Here is a 19,772-nt window from a genome sequence, read left to right as displayed (position 1 = left end):
GTTGTTATTCCCCCCTTTTCAACAATTTGATGAATGATTTTGTCAATGCGATACAGATAGGCTGTCAACTTCTCCCCCACCTCTTGGTAAGTATGCCGCAACCGATACTTAAGATCATCTACATTCTCCATTGTCCCAAATTCTAATTCTAGAGCTGCAAGATAATCTCGGAAACTTATAGTAGGGTCATCTCTCCGAGTGGCATTTATTACTTCCATAGCTGGGCCCCTTAAACTTTCTACTATTCGTTGATTTTTTATTGCATCGGGACACTGCCACTCTTTTCTGACAACTGATGTACGGTGTCTTTCCAAGCTTCATAGCTATCTTCTCCAGTGGGTAGCGGCCGAATCCCAGAAAAAATCCTCAAGCGTCTATACCCTCCCTCATGATGAATTCTCCCAAATTCATCTACTAGGGTCTTTACAACAGTCACCATCGCATTGTTCTGGTTTGTATCAGCATTAGATCCTTGGTCTTGAGTATTACTCCCCATATTCTGTAAATTCTCCCCATTAAAGGGTGTGGAACGATTATGAACAGATTCCCCTGCCCCTATACCACTGCTTGGCTTTTCAACTGGCCAAATAATATTCCACTTCTGTCCATCTTCATCAGGAGTGGGTATCCTAACAGGAATCATATCCCTTTCTAGCGGTTCCTTGGTGACTACTAATGCAGCGCACACTACTCCATCAATTTTTTCCCAAAAATCTACCACTCGTGGCTCTTTGATGCCGTACAAATTCTCAACAGCTTATACTATCTGAGCACTCTGAACATTGCTCAGATTCCCCCCTAGGGCTAAGCAGTTCAGTGGGGGGACACTTTTCCTTTCACACCACTCTAAAATATCTTCCCTCTTTATTGACGCCATACCTTGATAGTAAACAGAAGATACCCCGAGGCTTCTCTGGCTCACTTTTCAGATCTCAGCAGTGCCTCCAGTTGTAACCCTGTTTGTGACTGCAGATTGGTTACGTTTAATGCCTCCACCCAAGCTATTTACTGTTATAATGTAGTATGGGTCCACTTGGGCAAAACCCACCTAATTACTAAATTAGTGTTGCGTTACATAGAAACATCATTTACCTGCTATCTGTATAATTCTTCTCCACTGAATTCACTCTTTGAAATATCTCACCTAAGGATTATTAAGTAAATAGCACCACAGTACAAGTTTCTTTTCTATATTTTGTGATAACTTTCAAACAGAGTTTTAAAGGTTTCGTACTACTAACATATTGAATAACACATGTTTATGTTGCAAATATATTAGAATAGTGGTTGTAATACAATCAACCATACTCTTATTATTAATATAGCAATTTATATGATACCTAGCAAATAGCTAACAGGATAAATAGCCTGTATATTATTACATACAAACACTGAAAAACATCACATATGAAATTATTTAGAAAAGTCTATGAATGAGTCTATCACACAATAGGCAGCCTGTGGCGTGCCTTTAGTCCTGCATCAGGGAGTAATCCCAATTTGTATATAACAGAAGGATGTCCTCTGCTATAGTTCGCTTAGACTGAGCAGTATTTAGTTTGCTATATGTTCCGGGTAGTGTTTTATATCATATCCTGAGGACGGGTGCCGTTAGTACAGTAAATGTGCTTCTCCTGTCTCAAGTCCAGAATCCCGTTTAATATTGGCAACTATTGTAGCAAATGACCTTTTAAAGTTATTTTCTTTTGAAAACAGAACCTCAGTAATATTGCTACTACAGTCTGCTTTTTAAGGATGTCTCATGGCCCCAGGGATTAGTTAGTGTAATAATGGTAATCTAAGCCAGAAGGTAATATCTCTGTAAATGCAATCACTGCAGGTCTAAATTAATCCAATCTCTCCCCCAGCACTTTTCTCCATTTGGCTATTATTAAAGTTTTATAAGAGTGACTCCTTAGTGTTTGTTATTAACTGGGCTCACCACCTCCTGTATAGCTGCTCCCAGCTGACTCCTTATGTCAGTCAGGCAAATCTCTAGCAGCTGCCTCCGCCTCCTGTCTTCTCAGCTGGGCTGCTCCACTGCTGATTGGCTTACTCTGGCCTCCGCCTCCTGCCTTCTCAGCTGGGCTGCTCCACTGCTGATTGGCTTACTCTGGCCTCCGCCTCCTGCCTTCTCAGCTGGGCTGCTCCACTGCTGATTGGCTTACTCTGGCCACAGCCTTCCTTCAGCTGTACTGAGCTCCTGCGTCACACAGCTCCCTACCTGAACTCCACTATCTCAGTGGCCAGATGCTGCTGCGGCTACTCCTCTGATCTGACGCTGATGCTGTCAGCTCAGTGCAGATGCTGCTCACACTGGCATGGCTGAGCCTGTTACTCCATCTCTGCTGTCACCTAAGCTCTTAAGCCAGACAGCATGGAGGTGATCAGGTTAGTCAGCTCTGGAGGGGGATCAGGAGACTTGCCGTTACTAGACTGGCAGTTACTAGAATGGCAGTTACTAGACTGGCAGTTACTGCTGCTGCAGTGGCAGTTATAACCTTGCTGACCTGTCCATGTGCTCTTTCTAGAACTATCCCTCCATGCAGTGTATGAGGTGCAGTAAATCACTTTCACTGGGGCCATGTTTCACCCCTTCACACTGTACATATAATAATTATACACAGTCATATTACACACATAAAGATACAATACTATCTTAAAGATGTAATATACACACATATAGTTCTGTTTTATTTTACATATTTTACACCCTATATGGATTATCCCTCTTTCTCATACTTATTAAAGGGTGTTACACACTGAAGCAGCAAACTTTGTGAAAACCAATACTTGTGTCATTCTCAAAACTTTTGCCCATGGCTGTACAATTATTGGGCCGATTTGTGACTAATCAGGTGATTGGCCTGATTTAAAGAATAGTGTGTATGAACGATCGTTTCAGCGTTTCACCGATAAAACGGTTAGAAAACATCCACAAACGTATTCCTTCAATTATCTGATCTGTCGGTCAAGAACAAAAATCTTGGCCTCAAAGTCCCGATATTGAGCAGTGTGTTCATTCTCAACAATCTGCCCATATTTCCTATGTTCTCCTGTCACTATGTCATCATCCTTGTGGGCGGACATATGCAAAATCAGTGTCGTGTGGTGGAAAATCCGTAGCTTCTATGGAATAATTGTGTAGCACAGATATTGGGGCTATCAATTTTCCGAAAAGTCGTCCCGTTCCTTGTCCCGATCAAAAACATCTAGCTTTACACAGTAGCATATCAATTCCAGTATACTCTATACCAGGGGTCTTCAACCTTTAAAACAGGGTAGGCCACATTAAAAAATTAAACGAAGGCCGTGGGTCACTAAGCTATGCCGTGGTATTTCGACTCTGCCCCATCCTCACACAATTATGTAACATAACTTCCCCTTCCTACAATTTTAATTAGGTCCCAGAATGGCCCTCCTCCTCCCACAATTATAATTTTGCCCCATAACTGTCCCTCCTCCTCCATTAATTATGTCAGATAGTTGCCCCATCCTCAAACAATTATGTCCCATAACTGTGCCCCTTTGCAGTGCCCCCAGTAGTGCCCCTTATACAGTGCCCCCAGTAGTGGTCCCCCCTATGCAGTGGCCACAGTAGTGGTCCCCATTATGCAGTGGTCCCCATTATGTAGTGCCCCCCAGTAGTGGTCCCCATAACATCCAAAAAACACACTTACCTGCGCCCGATGCCATCCGCTCCTCCGTACTCTTGGCCCGCTCAGCACTATGGGAGAGATGTCTCTCCCTTCACCCACTGTGGGAGAAGTCGGAGCTCATGTGAGCTCCAGCCCGGCTCCGGCCGTGGGTGTATCAGCCAATGAGAGTCTGTCTGACTCTCATTGGCTGCTAAAACAAAAACACAGCCACCGGGTAGTACAAATTTACTACCCGATGCCGGTGGCAGTGTGTTTGTTACTGTGTAGTGCGGACGGCACTAACTACGGTCCGCACTACACTAACTGAAATGGACCAGGACCGCGCCACTGGTGAGGGGGTAACATTAGGGTGTGTCTGTGTGCACACCATCGACGGGCCACAGGTTGAAGACCCCTGCTCTATATAAAGGGCTGTTTGTATAAAGTCACAATACATGATTTATTGTTGCCACAATTGCACACCTTGCTTTTCCAGTGACAACATGCATTATTGTGAGACACATTATTAGTTTGTTTAATATAATTATCAGGGGCAAGTATAGGCTTTTCAGAGGGAATTCTGCCTTCACTATAAGTATATTTTACAAATAAAGTATATGTAAGTAACCATTATATATAATGTTTATTCTGCCCAGGAAAGGTCTGCATATCAGAAATCACACAGACCTTGACAAAATAGCCCCTGCGAATAAAAAAAGGGCAGGGGGAGTAAAAGGTTTAGCATTTCTGCTTTAAATCGCAGTGGCCATGAATTTTTAATCCAGAACCTGGAGCGATGAGCAGATGTACGCATTTTCTATTAGTATGATAGCTTAGCTTATTTTATCTTACACCTATATGGGGAGCGAGTAAAAATGAGCAAGATTTTCTTACCCTAATATCCCGCGTGGTGTCAGCATGCTAAGTGCTGACAGAACCTCACAGGTAATAGTATCTGCCCCTAAATGTATGGCCTTCTTCCTCCAAAAACATACAGTGATAGTGGGTTATTACGGCTTTGGACAGATTGTGTATGTGTGTGGCTGTGTGTTAGAGAAGACTATAGGCTTCAGCAGTCAGGGACTGATGTGAATTATTAAACATTCTCTGAAAATCATTACTCAATATGCTGGCATTATAAATAAAGATTACTAATATTAGTTATGCAGTACTATCACTAGTCATGTAACTGATTTTCTTTTTATTTTAAATAGTCCCTTCAGAATTTGTATTTGGAAAAGCAAAATTCTCCATCTCCCATCGTCACTGATCCTTCTACATTTGCAACAGATCAAAGCTTGGAGAGAGATAAAGTGGAGAGAGTTAAAGTACCAACCAATGAGCTCTTAACTGTAATTTTTCAAGTACAGCCTGTAAATTGTAAGTTAGAAGCTGATTGGTCGGTACTTTAGCTCTCACTATTTTATCTCTCTCCAAGCTTTGATAAATACCCCGAGCCAGATTCAATTACCCGCGGAAAACTGCTTCTTTGGATTTGCAGGAAATTGTCTCTATCCTGATTTCTGCTCACAGCCTATGGATGTGTAAGCGGAAGTTAGCCTTCTGTAATCATGCTTATGAGCGCCGTGCGAGGTGGTACTGCTGTCAGCTCACGTCTAACTGAATCTGGTCCCACATATTATGTGCAGCCGGTGAACTTACCAAATAGTCATACACTGTCACCATTTTCTCAGCTTGCTTGATTGATCTTTTTAATCTCATCTTGAAATAAAAAAAAGTTGCAAGTAAAGATTTTGTTTCAGATCTGTGTTACTGTTCAATTTGTAAAATGGCTATATCGTAGATAATTCCCCCCAACAGGTATACCCTGCAAAAGCAGCAACTGGGTGACCTAAAATCCTCTGCAATGCTGTGTCCATTCAAATGCTGTGATACTATTCAGTTAAACCTACAAATTAAGAAATAGCTACAAAAGCTTCTGCTTTCACAGGATTATGGCAAGTTTAAATGTCACTGCTATTTATTATCACTAAAATGTCAGAGATGTTTGTTTAATAAAGAGCCACAGCTTTCAATGTAGAGACCTGAGTGGAATTCGATATGGGACTATCTAAAAATAACTTGTCTATGGTATCTAGCAAAATCTTTAGCTTGTTCTGTCTATAGGAAAAGGACTAGCTGGAAGCTCATCCCCTTCCTCCTTGCTCAAACGATCTATGTACATGCACAGCCTGATGACCAAGCATGCTCAGATAGAAAACCTCCAAATCACTGTCACTATACAGGAACTCTTTCCAGGGACTACTTATCTGATGCACTGTCCCAACAAGAGATTCTTAATAAATTGCCATTATATGAAATGAAAATAATCACAATGGTGAATAAAATAGTTTTCTTTATAGAAATTGATGACCATAGACACATCTCATTTGGGGATTTCTATGATTCCTTATTGCCACAAAAATAAACTATGAATCTTTTGGCAGCACAGATGGTCAAATTGGTTAGTGCTGCATAATAAATATGCGCTATATAAATAATGGTGCATACACACGGTCAGATATGTTGTCAGATATGAACGATAACGATTATAAAAATCGTTCATATCTGAAAGAAAATCTGACATGTGGACCTTCAACGATGAACAATGCGTGTTCCCGCATGTCACATAACGATATCTGACATCGTCTGTTTTTGCAGTCAGATTTTGAGGATTTAATTCATTTTAATACTGTCTGAAATCGTTCAATCATTCAAACCGTTGGTAAAATCGTTCAATCGTTCATCGTTCATCTGATAGATCTGACCGTGTGTATGCACCATAACTGTTAAGTAATAATTAAATAATCTTTGAAGTCCATGAAGTGTGCATGTGTTCTGCATTTTTATTTGTATTTTACATTTTAACATATGCTAAATATGCTTCAACAAAGGCATTAATCTCATGGGGTTATGCAAAGGTGAAAGAATATAGAGAACAGCAGATTGAGCCTTTAAGTCTTTGACCCCTCTCTGGCACACCTCACAACTCTCCTATAACATCCCCTGATGGCCACTCACAACTGCTTTCCAGGCAGGAGAAAGTGAGCAGTGTTTGGTCAGTAAATGAACCTATCCTCGTTACTTCACCCTGATTCACTATAGATTGCTTTTGCGATCACTGCCCTGATTATGCACGCAGGTCTGCTGAGTAAATATGCTGATGAATGCAATTGTGATGCCCCAACACAGACTGTCTGGCCCTAATGGGAGGTCTTGTTTATGTGAAAGAACACTGACATTGAGGGGGTTAATCATTCCCCTCACATTGTGACATCAGTGGGTAGCAGGAGGGCTTTAGGCCCCAGGGGACTCAAACAGAGTGAGCGAGGAGCAGGAAGAGCCCTGAGAGGAAAGAGCAGCCTGACCTGTGAACTGAGGAGGCGGAGCCTGTTTGGAGGGAAAACAGAGCTGTGAGGAGAGCTGGGCTGACAAGAGCAGGCACGGAGCTTGTCAGGATCCAGTGTGAGCTGCAAGAATCAGCGAAGAGCAGAGGCTGCAGGGGCTGCTGAGTGAGAGCCACGCTGCAGGTGTCAGTCGCTCAGATAAGGAGAGCGGACAGCGAGCGAATATACGACGGGCAGGAGCTGCGCCTGTGATACTGCCACAGATCTGGGACTGAAGGCAGGGGCCAGGACACCAGTTTTAACCAGGAGCCGCAGACATCCGAGACAGCTGATCCTCCGGGTAAGCCACAGGGGAGATCAGCTGAAGGGGGTGGCCAGATAAAACAGAGATAGCGCAAATGGACAGGTCAAGAGCCCTCAGTGCTCATCCCCAATTGTTAGCCAATAGTTTGTTCCTCACTGAGGAGTGATCCACCCAATCCTGCACCCAAGGAAATGACTTTCAGTAACTAGGCAGCCAGTATAAGCTAGCAGCAGTATTCACCCTACCCACTGTAAGGAAGTGAAAACTGAACTCATACTCACTACCCTAATCTACAGGGAGATCTGTATAATGTGCTGCACTAATGCTACAGGGAGATTGCCATAACTGCTACCCTAATTCTACAAGGAGATTTGCATAACTTGCTATTCTAGTGCTACAAGGAAAACAGCAATAATTGCTACCACATACTTTGAGAACTGTGTTGTCTGCTACCAATACTAGCAGGGAGGACTGCTATATCTGTTTCACAGTTAGCTATGAGTACTGTCTTGAAGGGCTATCTGAATATGTAATGTATGTAATGTGATCCGGAGATTGTAGTTGCATTTGTGAATTCTGTTTTACTCTGAAATGCAGTTATAGCCAACAGTAATTCCAATACTGTATGTTGATTTGCATAACTGACCTTTTATTCACCAAAGTACCATGACACCGTGTTCCAGTTAAATAAAATTCATAGTCACTGTCCAAACGAGTAGTGACTTTGCTGGGGGGTTCTCTGGGAGGTCCTTGTCTCTTTGCACACCGACTATGGGATTCCAGGAGTGTAGCGTGGTCCAAAAGCTGACGGAAGGTTGGGACCGATTACAAATACAGAAGGAAGTAGGTACGACACATACACCGCTCATCAACGCTCACCCCTTAGGCTGCTATTACAACTTGGCGTCCGTGAACAGGATCGAAGCACACTACAATAGACAAGATGTCAGAACCCCAATCTCCTACATCAACGTCAGGCCAAAGATTGAAGCAAACTACACTCAACCAGATGTCAGAACCCCAATCTTCTATATCAACGTCAGGCTGAAGATTTTTACCTGCAATAAATGCCTCACCCAACAAAAGGAGGTTACCAACGACAGAGACTTCACCTATTACCATGCCATATTATTTTGGGGCCCCATGGCTACCGACGTACTCAGGAGATGCACATACACCAGGTATGAGTACTTTTAAAGAATTTAAAGACAAAATGCAGTCTATGTTTCGGCTATATCCACTGAGCGACATGCAAAAAGTAGAGATCTTGCTTGGACAACTGAAAGGGCCTGCACGACGTGAGGTCAAAGCGTGTTCTGATGGACAACGTGAAACAGTGGAAGCCATATTTAAAAAATTAGCCAGCATCTTTGACTCACGCTCCCTGTCAGAACTTAAGGGCTGTCTTTATGCTAGAAAACAAAAACCTCAGGAGTCATTAAGGGAGTTTGCTCTGGGCCTACAGGAAGCCATGCGTACTATTCAAGCCTTAGAACCATGAGAGGCAGAACAAGAAGATGAAACCCTCATCAACTTATTTATTGAAGGGTCGCAAGGAGAAGTGACACGTTCCCAATTGAGAATGTGGAGACGTCAGAATCCGGAATGCTCATTCTCTGAGTTTAAGGAGGAGGTGTTGCAGATCCTTTGTCTAAACCAGAATGCCGACCCTGAAGATCACGAATCTTTAGAACATTTAGAAAATGAGAACTTGGATGAGGTCAGTCAAATCCTGAGACCTGAGCTCCTAACGCCTAAGGGGACGGCCACACAACAAGTACAGTCCGGTCATGATCCGATCGGAGTCCTTACAAGTAAAATCACAGAATTAATGCAAAATATGTCAGAGCTGGGTCGAGAGGTGAAAGAGATCCGACAGGAACAAACTGGAGCCAGGCACAGAGAATGGCGCCAAGACCGTGGCGGGAGAAACCAAGCAAACTGGCACATCCCACGAGATTCAGGTCGACGTTCAACAGATCAATTTGATTCCCAGGGAAGACTTATATGTAGGCGGTGTAAACAGAGCGGCCACATTGAAAGAAATTGCATCAGTGAAACTTTAAACGATGAGATCCCGAGGCGAGGGACCGACCCTCGGGAGGAGTTACGTTAGTAGGTCCATCGTCGCAGGAGTGGTGGCCTCGGTATGTTGGAGAGTGCCCCCACTTGAAGATCTGGATTAACGGCATAGAGGTGTCGGCTCTACTGGATACCGGCTCACACGTGACCACTATCAGATTCACAGAGTTCCTACGGTATTGGGATGAACAAGAAATAGTGACCCCACCAACTACTTGGCTGCAGCTACTTGCTAGCAACGGGCAACAAATCAATTATCGCGGCTATTGGGAAGCTGACTTGAATATCGGCAAGGCTGAGCTCACGAGACAAGGGTGTTTGGTCACTACAGTACAGAGTGAACACCTACCCACTTTCATTCTCGGGATGAATGTCCTCAAAAATTGTCCCGACAAATTGGTGGAGGCTCTCAAGATGGAGATGCGTTCCGCCACCCCAAAGGAGCGAAAGACAATGCAGCAGACTGTGCGACTGCTTGAGGGGCAGAAAAAAATTGCCAATGCTCGGGGAGAAGTGGGATAAGCCAGAATTGCTGACCATCGGCCTATTCTCTTGAGACCCAATTCGGAACATGTTGTTTGGTGCAAGGCCAGGATTGGACCAGGTGGTCAAAATTACGAGGTCATACTCGAATCCTGCGACTCTGATGGACAACACCCCTTTGCCATAGCTAGGACCTTGGCAAAAGTAGAGCATGGAAGAGTACCAGTCCAGATAATGAATCCACACAGCTATCCAATAAGGCTTTTTAAAAATTGCCCGGTGGCACGGCTTATCCAGGTTGACTTTCAAGATGTGTTTGGGGAGAGTGTACCAGTGGCCCACCAGAGAATAGTGACTGGACAACTGACAGCTGCTGACAGTGAGACTCCCTGGTGGAGCGAGATACAAATCGGGGATTCAGACACCCCAGAAAAGAGGCATGAGGGAGCCCTCCAAGTGGTACAGGAAAACTTGGAGGCGTTTAGTCAACATCCCTCCGACTTTGGGAAAGCAGAAGGTGTCCATCATCACATCCCCACAGGGACTAACCCACCGATCAAGGAAAGGCATAGGCCCCTACCACCGGCCATGTATCAACCAGTGCGGAGTATGCTTGGTGAGATGAAAGAAGCTGGCGTAATCCGGGAGAGCCACAGCCCATGGGCAGCACCACTTGTGATTGTGAGGAAGAAGGATGGCAGTCTTCGATTCTGCATAGATTACTGGAAGCTGAACGCAGTGACGCACAAGGATACATATCCGAGCCTAGAATCGAGGAATCTTTAACAGCGCTGAAGACCGTGACATATTTCTCCACTCTAGACTTAACGAGCGGGTATTGGCAGATCCCTATGGCCCTGGAGGACCGGGAGAAGACTGCCTTCACCACACCAATGGGTCTATTCGAGTTCGAACAGATGCCATTTGGACTCTGCAATGCCCCAGCCACCTTCCAAAAGAGTCATGGAACATTGCCTTGGACATCGCAATTTCGATATGATCCTTTTGTATTTAGACAACGTCATAATTTTCTCCAAAACTTATGAAGAGCACCTGAAACACCTGGACGAGGTACTTAAACAGCTGATCAAGTGTGGTTTGAAGCTAAAGCCATCGAAGTGTCACTTGCTGAAACCATAAGTACAGTACCTTGGACACATCATCAGTGCTGAAGGGGTGAAGCCAGATCCTGAGAAGATTCAAGTGGTGTGATACTGGCCTATACCCAGAACGGTGAATGATGTCCGTAGCTTCCTAGGTTTTGTCGGCTACTACAGACGATTTATTGAGAACTTTGCAAGGGTGGCCGCACCATTACATGAGCTTCTGCGAGGCAAGTCTGGTCAAGAGAGGTGAAGCACTTCCCCGGACGCATGGACCGAAGACCAACAAAACTCCTTTGAGCAACTAAAGTTGTCCCTGTTCGAGGCCCCTCTACTGGCATACCCAGACTATGAGAAGCCCTTCTGAGTCTACACAAATGCTAGTAACCACGGGTTGGGAGCCGTGTTGTCCCAGATGCAGGGTGGACGTGAAAGAGTCATCGCTTATGCCAGCCGAGGCTTGCGAAAGACCGAAAGAAACAGTGAGAATTATAGCACCTTCAAGCTAGAACTTCTTGCCCTCATCTGGGCCATCACTGAAAAGTTTAAAAACTACCTGGCTGCCACACCATTTGTCATTGTGACCGACAACAACCCGCTGGCACACCTGTCTACTGCCCGCCTGGGAGCCCTAGAGCAAAAGTGGATGTCACGCCTGGCCAACTTTCATTATACCGTGACCTACCGAAGCGGGAAATCTAACGGCAACGTCGATGCTCTGTCCCACCTGCCTACTGCAGACGTCGCAGAGGAAGATAGAGACTGGGCTGAAGATGTGGAGACGCCATTATTCAAGCCTCCAAAAACTAAGCAACGCATCGTAACCTCCGATCCTGTGTCTGCCACAATAGATCCAAGGCCAGATAACCCTCACGCAGACACCCTTGGATTTGACTGGGAAAAGATTCAGAAAGAGCCCTGTGCTACGAGAATTAATGGATATCATTTGTCGGAAGAGCCATCTAACTAAGCTACAGAGGGCTGATGCTGACCCAGAGTTGATGAAACTGCTTAGACACAGAGATCGCATCAAGCTCAAACAGGGGCTAATCGTTCGAGCCAGCCTTGACCCCGGAACACATCAAAACATTGTTCAAATAGTTGTGCCCAGACAACAGGCAGAGTTCCTACTCAAGGCTTATCATGACCAATCTGGACATTTTGGAACCCAGAAGACAGAAGCTGTGCTAAGAAAGAGATTCTATTGGGTAGGAATGAGAGAGGATGTTGAAAAGTGGTGTCGAAGCTGTGTAGCCTGTTGCCTCAAGAGGACCCCTGTGGTTAGTCAGAAAGACCCATTACATCCGATAAAGAGCCAGCGTCCACTGGAAATCGTCACCCTCGACCACGTTAAACCTGAGCCCAGTCCAAGCGGGTTTCAATATGCATTGACCATCATCGACCACTACAGCAAGTTCCTGGTAGTTGCCCCAGTACGTGATCTGACCGCAAAGACTACCGCTGAACTCTTCCTCAAGCACTTTGCCTGGCCATATGGGTACCCCAATCAGATCCTGACAGACCAAGGCCCGGCATTTGAATCACAGTTGTTTCAAGAGCTCTGTACCTTGTATGGATGTAAGAAGGTGCGGACAACTGCCTATCATCCTCAGTGTAATGGTCTGTGTGAAAGGGCCAACCAGACTACAACTGGAATGTTAAGAAGTCTCTCAGCGGAAAAACTATCCCAGTGACCTATCCTCTTGCCAGAGCTTGCATACTTGTATAATGACACTGAACACTGCTCCACAGGTTTCACACCTTTCTACCTGATGTTCGGAAGGCAGGGCAAGCTGCCCATGGACTTAGAGCTGACTCCTGAAGTGGCTGAACCTGGGGCTACCAAAAATGAGTGGGTTCGCAAACACAAGCACCGGATAGAGACAGCCAGAGAAATTCTGACAAAGAAAATGGGGACTGCACAACACCGTCAAGAGAGAAATTATAATTCTGATGCCAGAGCTATGCCCTTTCAAATAGGGGATAAAGTCTGGAAGAAGAAAAATCACAATTCCAGCAAGTTGGATGCCATGTGGGAAAGTGTCCCCTACACAGTGGCTGGCATTTCAGCTGACGACCTGTATGCCTACCAGATCAGAAGGGAGAGAGATGGACAAGTCAGCACAGTGTCTAGAGAGCAGCTGAAGTTGTGCACTGCGGAAGTTCCAGTGTTACCACCAGAGGATGTGTTCAGGGCAGAGAGACGGGGATCTCCTGGGGGCCCTCTTTTCAAAGATTCCATAGAATTGCTAATGTTTATGTGTGGCCTGGTTTTGCTAAATACCGTAGGGGGTGTAACCCCAGAGCCATAGGCAATTCAGCCCATAGAAAGTGAAGCTGATTAATTTCCTGTCATTGACCAGGGTGAGAATGATAGACCTGCCACAGAGGTCAGGAGGTCAGAGCATAGTACGGAAGGTGCTCAACCCATAGAAAGTGAAGCTGACCCCTTTCATGCCATTGACCAGCTTGAGAATAATAGGCCTGCCACAGAGGTCAGGAGGTCACAGCGTGGCACGAAAGGGGTTCGACCTTTGAGCTACCGATTATAAGTGGTCAGAGGACACATATATATATATATATATATATATATATATATATATATGTCTATACTTACTTTTTGTTCTAAAGTTAAATGACAAATTATTATCTGCCTGGAGTGTGAAGAAGTGCTGATAAGGACTTTTTGTGTTACTAATGAGATTGCGTGAGAGCACGCAAAGTTCTAGCGGGGGGAGTATGTGATGCCCCAACACAGACTGTCTGGCCCCAATGGAAGGTCTTGTTTATGTGAAAGAACACATAAGAGCAGCCTGACCTGTGAACTGAGGAGGCGGAGCCTGTTTGGAGGGAAAACAGAGCTGTGAGGAGAGCTGGGCTGACAAGAGCAGGCACGGAGCTTGTCAGGAACCAGTGTGAGCTGCAAGAATCAGCGAAGAGCAGAGGCTGCAGGGGCTGCTGAGTGAGAGCCACGCTGCAGGTGTCAGTCGCTCAGATAAGGAGAGCGGACAGTGAGCGAACATACGACAGGCAGGAGCTGCGCCTGTGATACTGCCACAGGTCTGGGACTGAAGGCAGGGGCCAGGACACCAGTTTTAACCAGGAGCCGCAGACATCCGAGACAGCTGATCCTCCGGGTAAGCCACAGGGGAGACCAGCTGAAGGGGGTGGCCAGATAAAACAGAGATAGCGCAAATGGACAGGTCAAGAGCCCTCAGTGCTCATCCCCAATTGTTAGCCCACTAGTTTGTTCCTCACTGAGGAGTGATCCAGCCAACCCTGCACCCAAGGAAATGACTTTCAGTAACTAGGCAGCCAGTATAAGCTAGCAGCAGTATTCAGCCTACCCACTGTAAGGAAGTGAAAACTGAACTCATACTCACTACCCTAATCTACAGGGAGATCTGTATAACCTGCTGCACTAATTCTACAGGGAGATTGCCATAACTGCTACCCTAATGCTACAAGGAGATTTGCATAACTTGCTATTCTAGTGCTACAAGGAAAACAGCAATAATTGCTACCACATACTTTGAGAACTGTGTTGTCTGCTACCAATACTAGCAGGGAGGACTGCTATATCTGTTTCACAGTTAGCTATGAGTACTGTCTTGAAGGGCTATCTGAATATGTAATGTATGTAATGTGATCCGGAGATTGTAGTTGCATTTGTGAATTCTGTTTTACTCTGAAATGCAGTTATAGCCAACAGTAATTCCAATACTGTATGTTGATTTGCATAACTGACCTTTTATTCACCAAAGTACCATGACACCGTGCTCCAGTTAAATAAAATTCATAGTCACTGTCCAAACGAGTAGTGACTTTGCTGGGGGGTTCTCTGGGGGGTCCTTGTCTCTCTGCACACCAACTAAGGGATTCTAGGAGTGGAGCGTGGTCCAAAAGCTGACGGAAGGTCAGGACCAATTACAAATCCGGAAGGAAGTAGGTACGACACATACACCGCTCATCAACGCTCACCCCTTAGGCTGCTGTTGCACAATTGCAAAGCTGTCGCCCAGCCAGCATAGAGACGCTCACTAGCCAGGGCCGGATTATAGGTGGGGCGGACAGGGCGGTCGTCCAGGGGCCCCCACACATTGAGGGCCCCCACAGTGCCGCATTCATTCAGGGCCACACTACACACTCTCTGGCCAGCTCCCGGCAGCAGGTGACAGCCAGCAGCCACAGCACAGTCACTGCTGGACCGTCCGTGGCTGACAATGTAAGCCCCGCCCCCTGCCGCGATTCGCGGGTGTATGGGTAGGGGGCGGAGCCTAATGTCGTGAATTGCCCGCCCCCATCAGAAGCCTGCCGGCCTGATGCTCCAAGCCTAAGCCTGGTTAGTGATGTGTGTGCTCTCTATCCCTTCCTTTCTCTTTCTCTCCAATCATCTCTCCCTACCTCCTCCCCCTCTTTCTCTCCCTATGTCTAGCTCACTCATTTCCTCTCTTCCCTCCCATCCTCCTCTCTCCCTCCCCCTCTCTTTCTCTCCCTCTTCTGTCTCCCTCATGACTTCTCTCCCTTACTCTCTCTCCCTCCCTCTCACTCTTAAGATAAGATGCCAGCAGTTACAGTGTGCACCCCATCAGCTTGAAAATTATGAGGCTGCCATGAAGCCGGCAACAGTCGATGCCACAGGCTGCTGCCTCATGGCAATAATGCTCTCTGCCAATGCTATGTACATTTTTTTCCTAATTAAGACATATATTTTTATGTCAGGCCTCACCCATAATCCATATTTTTTCATTAAACTCTATTGAAGTGCATTTGTTAAAAATTCCTCTACTTATGCTAATTAATAGTCCTCTACTTACGCTAATAGTTGTATAAATTCATGTTCATTAGGTTCTCTTACTAAGTCATCCATTACTGATCTTGTATTATTCAGTAAAAAGGACAACTCCTGCTATTATGTTTTTGGTATCTAGTCCCGGGAATAGATCTTAGATCATGACTGTAACAGTGTTGGATCTCTGGGCCTGATAAAGAAGCAAAAATACCCGCACAGAGATATCAAAATGAAATTCTATATCCTTCCCAATCCTTCCCAATATCTTATAATGTCTATATCACTCAAAGGAGGTGCACCCTGGAATAAATCATATGTACACAAATCCCAAGAGAAAAGAAATTCCTTGAGTGGGGCACTCACGGATCAGAGTTGGTTACAGATACAGAAAGACAATATACGATCTACAGGGGGAACCATGTAAACCACAAATAAAGAATAAAGTACATAAAATGTAACTTTTATTATATTAGTTTAAAATGTCGCGAAAATATAAAGAAATAAATATTGAAAAAATAAAATAGTGTGACCACTGTTAGCTGTATGCTAATGTCCTTTAATATAATTTTACCTCCTTATATGGCTTAATAGCTTAAATGAGGTTATCCTACTGGGGTGTCTGTATGCTCAGGGACAAACACAAACTAATATAAGTTACTCAATACAATATATCTCACAAGGATGATAGATTTCAAAGATAAATAGTCAATCCATGCCCATACGGTTCCTCTGATTAATGATACAGAGTAAGTATATCCTCTATAATCCTTGTATTAAATGGAATGGATGTCTCAGATGTTATTTTGTAATATTTATAAGTATCCCTAATGGAATATTTACTATCTCTTTATTCGTCCATCCCAAAATCACTGCAATATTATAGAATGAAATTGCGGAGAATATCAGAGATTATAATAAACTGTGACATCATAATAAACAGTCAAAAGTGTGTTTTTAGTGTCACTATCCAGAAAAAGAGAAATCACCATATATGTAGATAGGACAGTGTTTAATCTTAAACGGTGGTAAATTTTTCCATATCTACATAATTAGGTACTGGCAGCTTATATTAAGCGCAATAATTCTTTTTAAATCCAGGGTAAAGAATTGGCCTTGATCGGCAGTCCATTTATTTGTATCAGATAAAAATAGCAATGTAACTTATAGCATCCATGGTGCATATACCCTGATACAAATATTGTTACAAAGTGTCTCCAGATCTCCTCATATATTATAGCCCCTATTATATCCAGGGTAAGGAGCTGGTATCAAAACTTTGCTGGTAATGTATCTTATGGCATCCATAATGCATATACCCTGATACAGATATTGATACAAAATATCTCTAGGTCTCCTCATATATATATTAGCCCTTGTGTAACCAGGGTAAGGAGCTAGCTTAAATGGATAATCCCTGGTGCCATTTAAAATCTCCAGAGCGTGGTGTAGCCCTAGATCTCCTATTAGTGGCAGGACACATGCACCTGCTGGCAAGTTCCTAGGTCTAACAGACACCCTACCCTAATGTCAAAAATACATGAAGCATATACAGTGGTTTCAACACATGATTATAAAAAACATAACACACGCTGACAACGAGTGCCGCGTGTCTCCTGACGCGCGTTTCGCATCTCGTGCTTATTCATAGGATCAACTCACCTCCTGGGTTGACAGCTCTGATATAGTAACCAATGACCAATCAGAGCCCTTCCAAGTTAGATAGACAGATCGATAGGCCAATCATTATAATTCCCTATGATTGACTAACAAAAGAGCCAATCAGAATAGACTGTCAGCGTTCCCATTGGTCCACAATGTTACAGTGGATAAAATCACAACAAAGGACAGAAAGTTGATCTTCTAAGTGTGGATAACTCATTACAAGAAAGGTAATACAAATCTTATATTTAATAGTTATCAAAGGGGGACCTATGGAACCAACAACAAGAAGAGAGCCCTATAGTGCAGCTATGTATAAGGATATAAAGACAGGATTCTATTTGTACCAAGCACTATGTCAAAAATGGGCTGCCAGTCAGCAGTCCCATCAGTCCACAGTGTCCTACTAAACAACGAGTAGAGAGCCCTGTAATGCAACTATGTATACGGATACAAAGGCAGGATTCTATTTGTACCAAGCACTATGTAAAAATGGGCTGCCGGTCAGCAGTCCCATCGATCCACAGTGTTATGCTAAATGAAGTCCTAACAGCAGACAAATGGAAAATCTTCTGAGTTAGAGTAGATATTAATAAACAAAGGTAATATATGTTTAATAAAGTGCTTTTATAATATCCCTATATATAGTAAATTGAAACTGTGTCATTAATTGATACAGTAACCCAGCCAAGTTATCTGTCAGTATTCTCATTAATCCAACCAAAAATAGTAAATAATAAGTCATATCAAAAAAACAAATATAGATAATAATAAATAAGAAAATTAATGTAAAAATGAGTGTAACTGTAGTCATTTTCCTACCAAGGAAATATTGAAGTGAGTTAGTGACATACTAAAATACCATAGATTCTACAGGAAATCCCATATTTAATCGTGTTATATACTTGTCTACTTCGTGTATATTGATAAAAAAGTGAGTGCAAATATATAATTATTCTAATCATAATGAAGAAGAATATAGAAAGAAAGAAAGAAATGAAAAAATAAAAAAATAAAATGTGAAGTACCTAAAAATAAATAAAAAACCAATACTCAAACATGTATTGCGTGACAAATGTGATTCATAAATAAAAAATAAAAATAATAATAATATTGATAATAATAATAATAATAATAATAATAAATGAGTGACTGTAGTTATACCACTATTGCCTGAGATATAAATTAATATAAAATACCTCAATGCCATTAAAAATATCTATTAATGTGATTACGTAATATTATATAAACAAAAATAGTGAAAATATAAAAGGGTGATAAAAATTTGCACAAATGTGAACAAACAAACAAAACAAACTGCTGAAGGAATATTCCCAAAACCAGCAATTATCTTATTTAAATAATATGAAACACAATATATAGTAATAAATATAAAAATATATATTTGCAATAAATACTACAAAAAAGCCCCATAATGGATCTGTTCATTAAGATCACCCGGTTGGAGACCTCCCATCAGGAAAGTCCAAAAGCTCTCCTTCTTAAGTAGTTCTTGTGTTATATTACCTCCTCTGATCCCCAATCTTAGTTGTTCAATTCCAAAGACTCTCAAATTCATAGGATTGCCTTGATGCGAATCACGGAAATGTCTCGCTACTGTAGTGATTTTTTTAAGTTTTTTTATGTCCATTTCTACATTTCTTATTGTACCCACATGCTCTAGAACTCTTTGTTTAAGAGGTCTAGTTGTCATCCCAATGTATTTTTATCACAGGGACATGTGATGCAGTATGAGACACCTGAGGTATTACAGTTGATAAATTGTTGTATCTTATGTGTCTTTTGGTACTTGTCCTGGAATTCTAATGTTTTCTGCATGTAAGTACATGCCTTACAACTTCCACAACTATAGGATCCCTCTATTATCGTTTTTTTATGTCTAAAACTTATGAAATGACTGTGGACCAATTTATCTCTGAAATTAGGGGAGCGTCTCCAACTGATTTGAACTCTAGGTCCCAGACTCCTTTTTATATCTTGATCTAGTGATAGAATGGGCCAGTGCTTCTGTATGATGTTCTGAATTTCGCACCATTCTATACAAAAATCTCCCACAAAGTGTATGGTATTATCTTCTTTCACTATATTGGTTCTACTCGGGTATAATAAGGAATTTCTATCCTTCTGTAGGGCATAATGCCTCGCTTTCTTAATCGCTCTCATACTACACCCCCTATTTAACAACCTTTTCTTAAGTTCTTCTGATCTTTCGTGAAAAAAGATCTAAGTTGGAGCAATTTCTTCTCAGGCGAAGAAATTCGCCTTTTGGGATCCCCCTCAATACTGGTGGAAAATGTACACTCGTTCTGTGTAGAACGCTATTCGTGGCTGTATCTTTGCGAA

General features: G+C 43.1%; 1 protein-coding gene across 1 annotated transcript in view; it reads right to left on the bottom strand.

Moving 5' to 3' along the window:
• The window catches only part of AOAH (acyloxyacyl hydrolase), a 187,293-nt gene that overhangs the window by 120,088 nt on the left and 47,433 nt on the right, over nt 1-19,772 (bottom strand). Inside the window, exon 5 of the mRNA XM_088476026.1 lies at nt 5,301-5,360. Coding sequence (XP_088332152.1) covers nt 5,301-5,360 — 60 coding nt within the window. The remainder of the gene's footprint in view (nt 1-5,300; nt 5,361-19,772) is intronic.

The sequence above is a fragment of the Taudactylus pleione genome, unplaced genomic scaffold (assembly GCF_031769625.1).
Source record: "Taudactylus pleione unplaced genomic scaffold, aTauple2 ptg000181l, whole genome shotgun sequence".
NCBI classification, from domain to species: Eukaryota; Metazoa; Chordata; class Amphibia; order Anura; family Myobatrachidae; genus Taudactylus; species Taudactylus pleione.
Note: the sequence above shows the minus strand (reverse complement) of the source record. Positions and strands in the feature narration are given on the sequence as shown.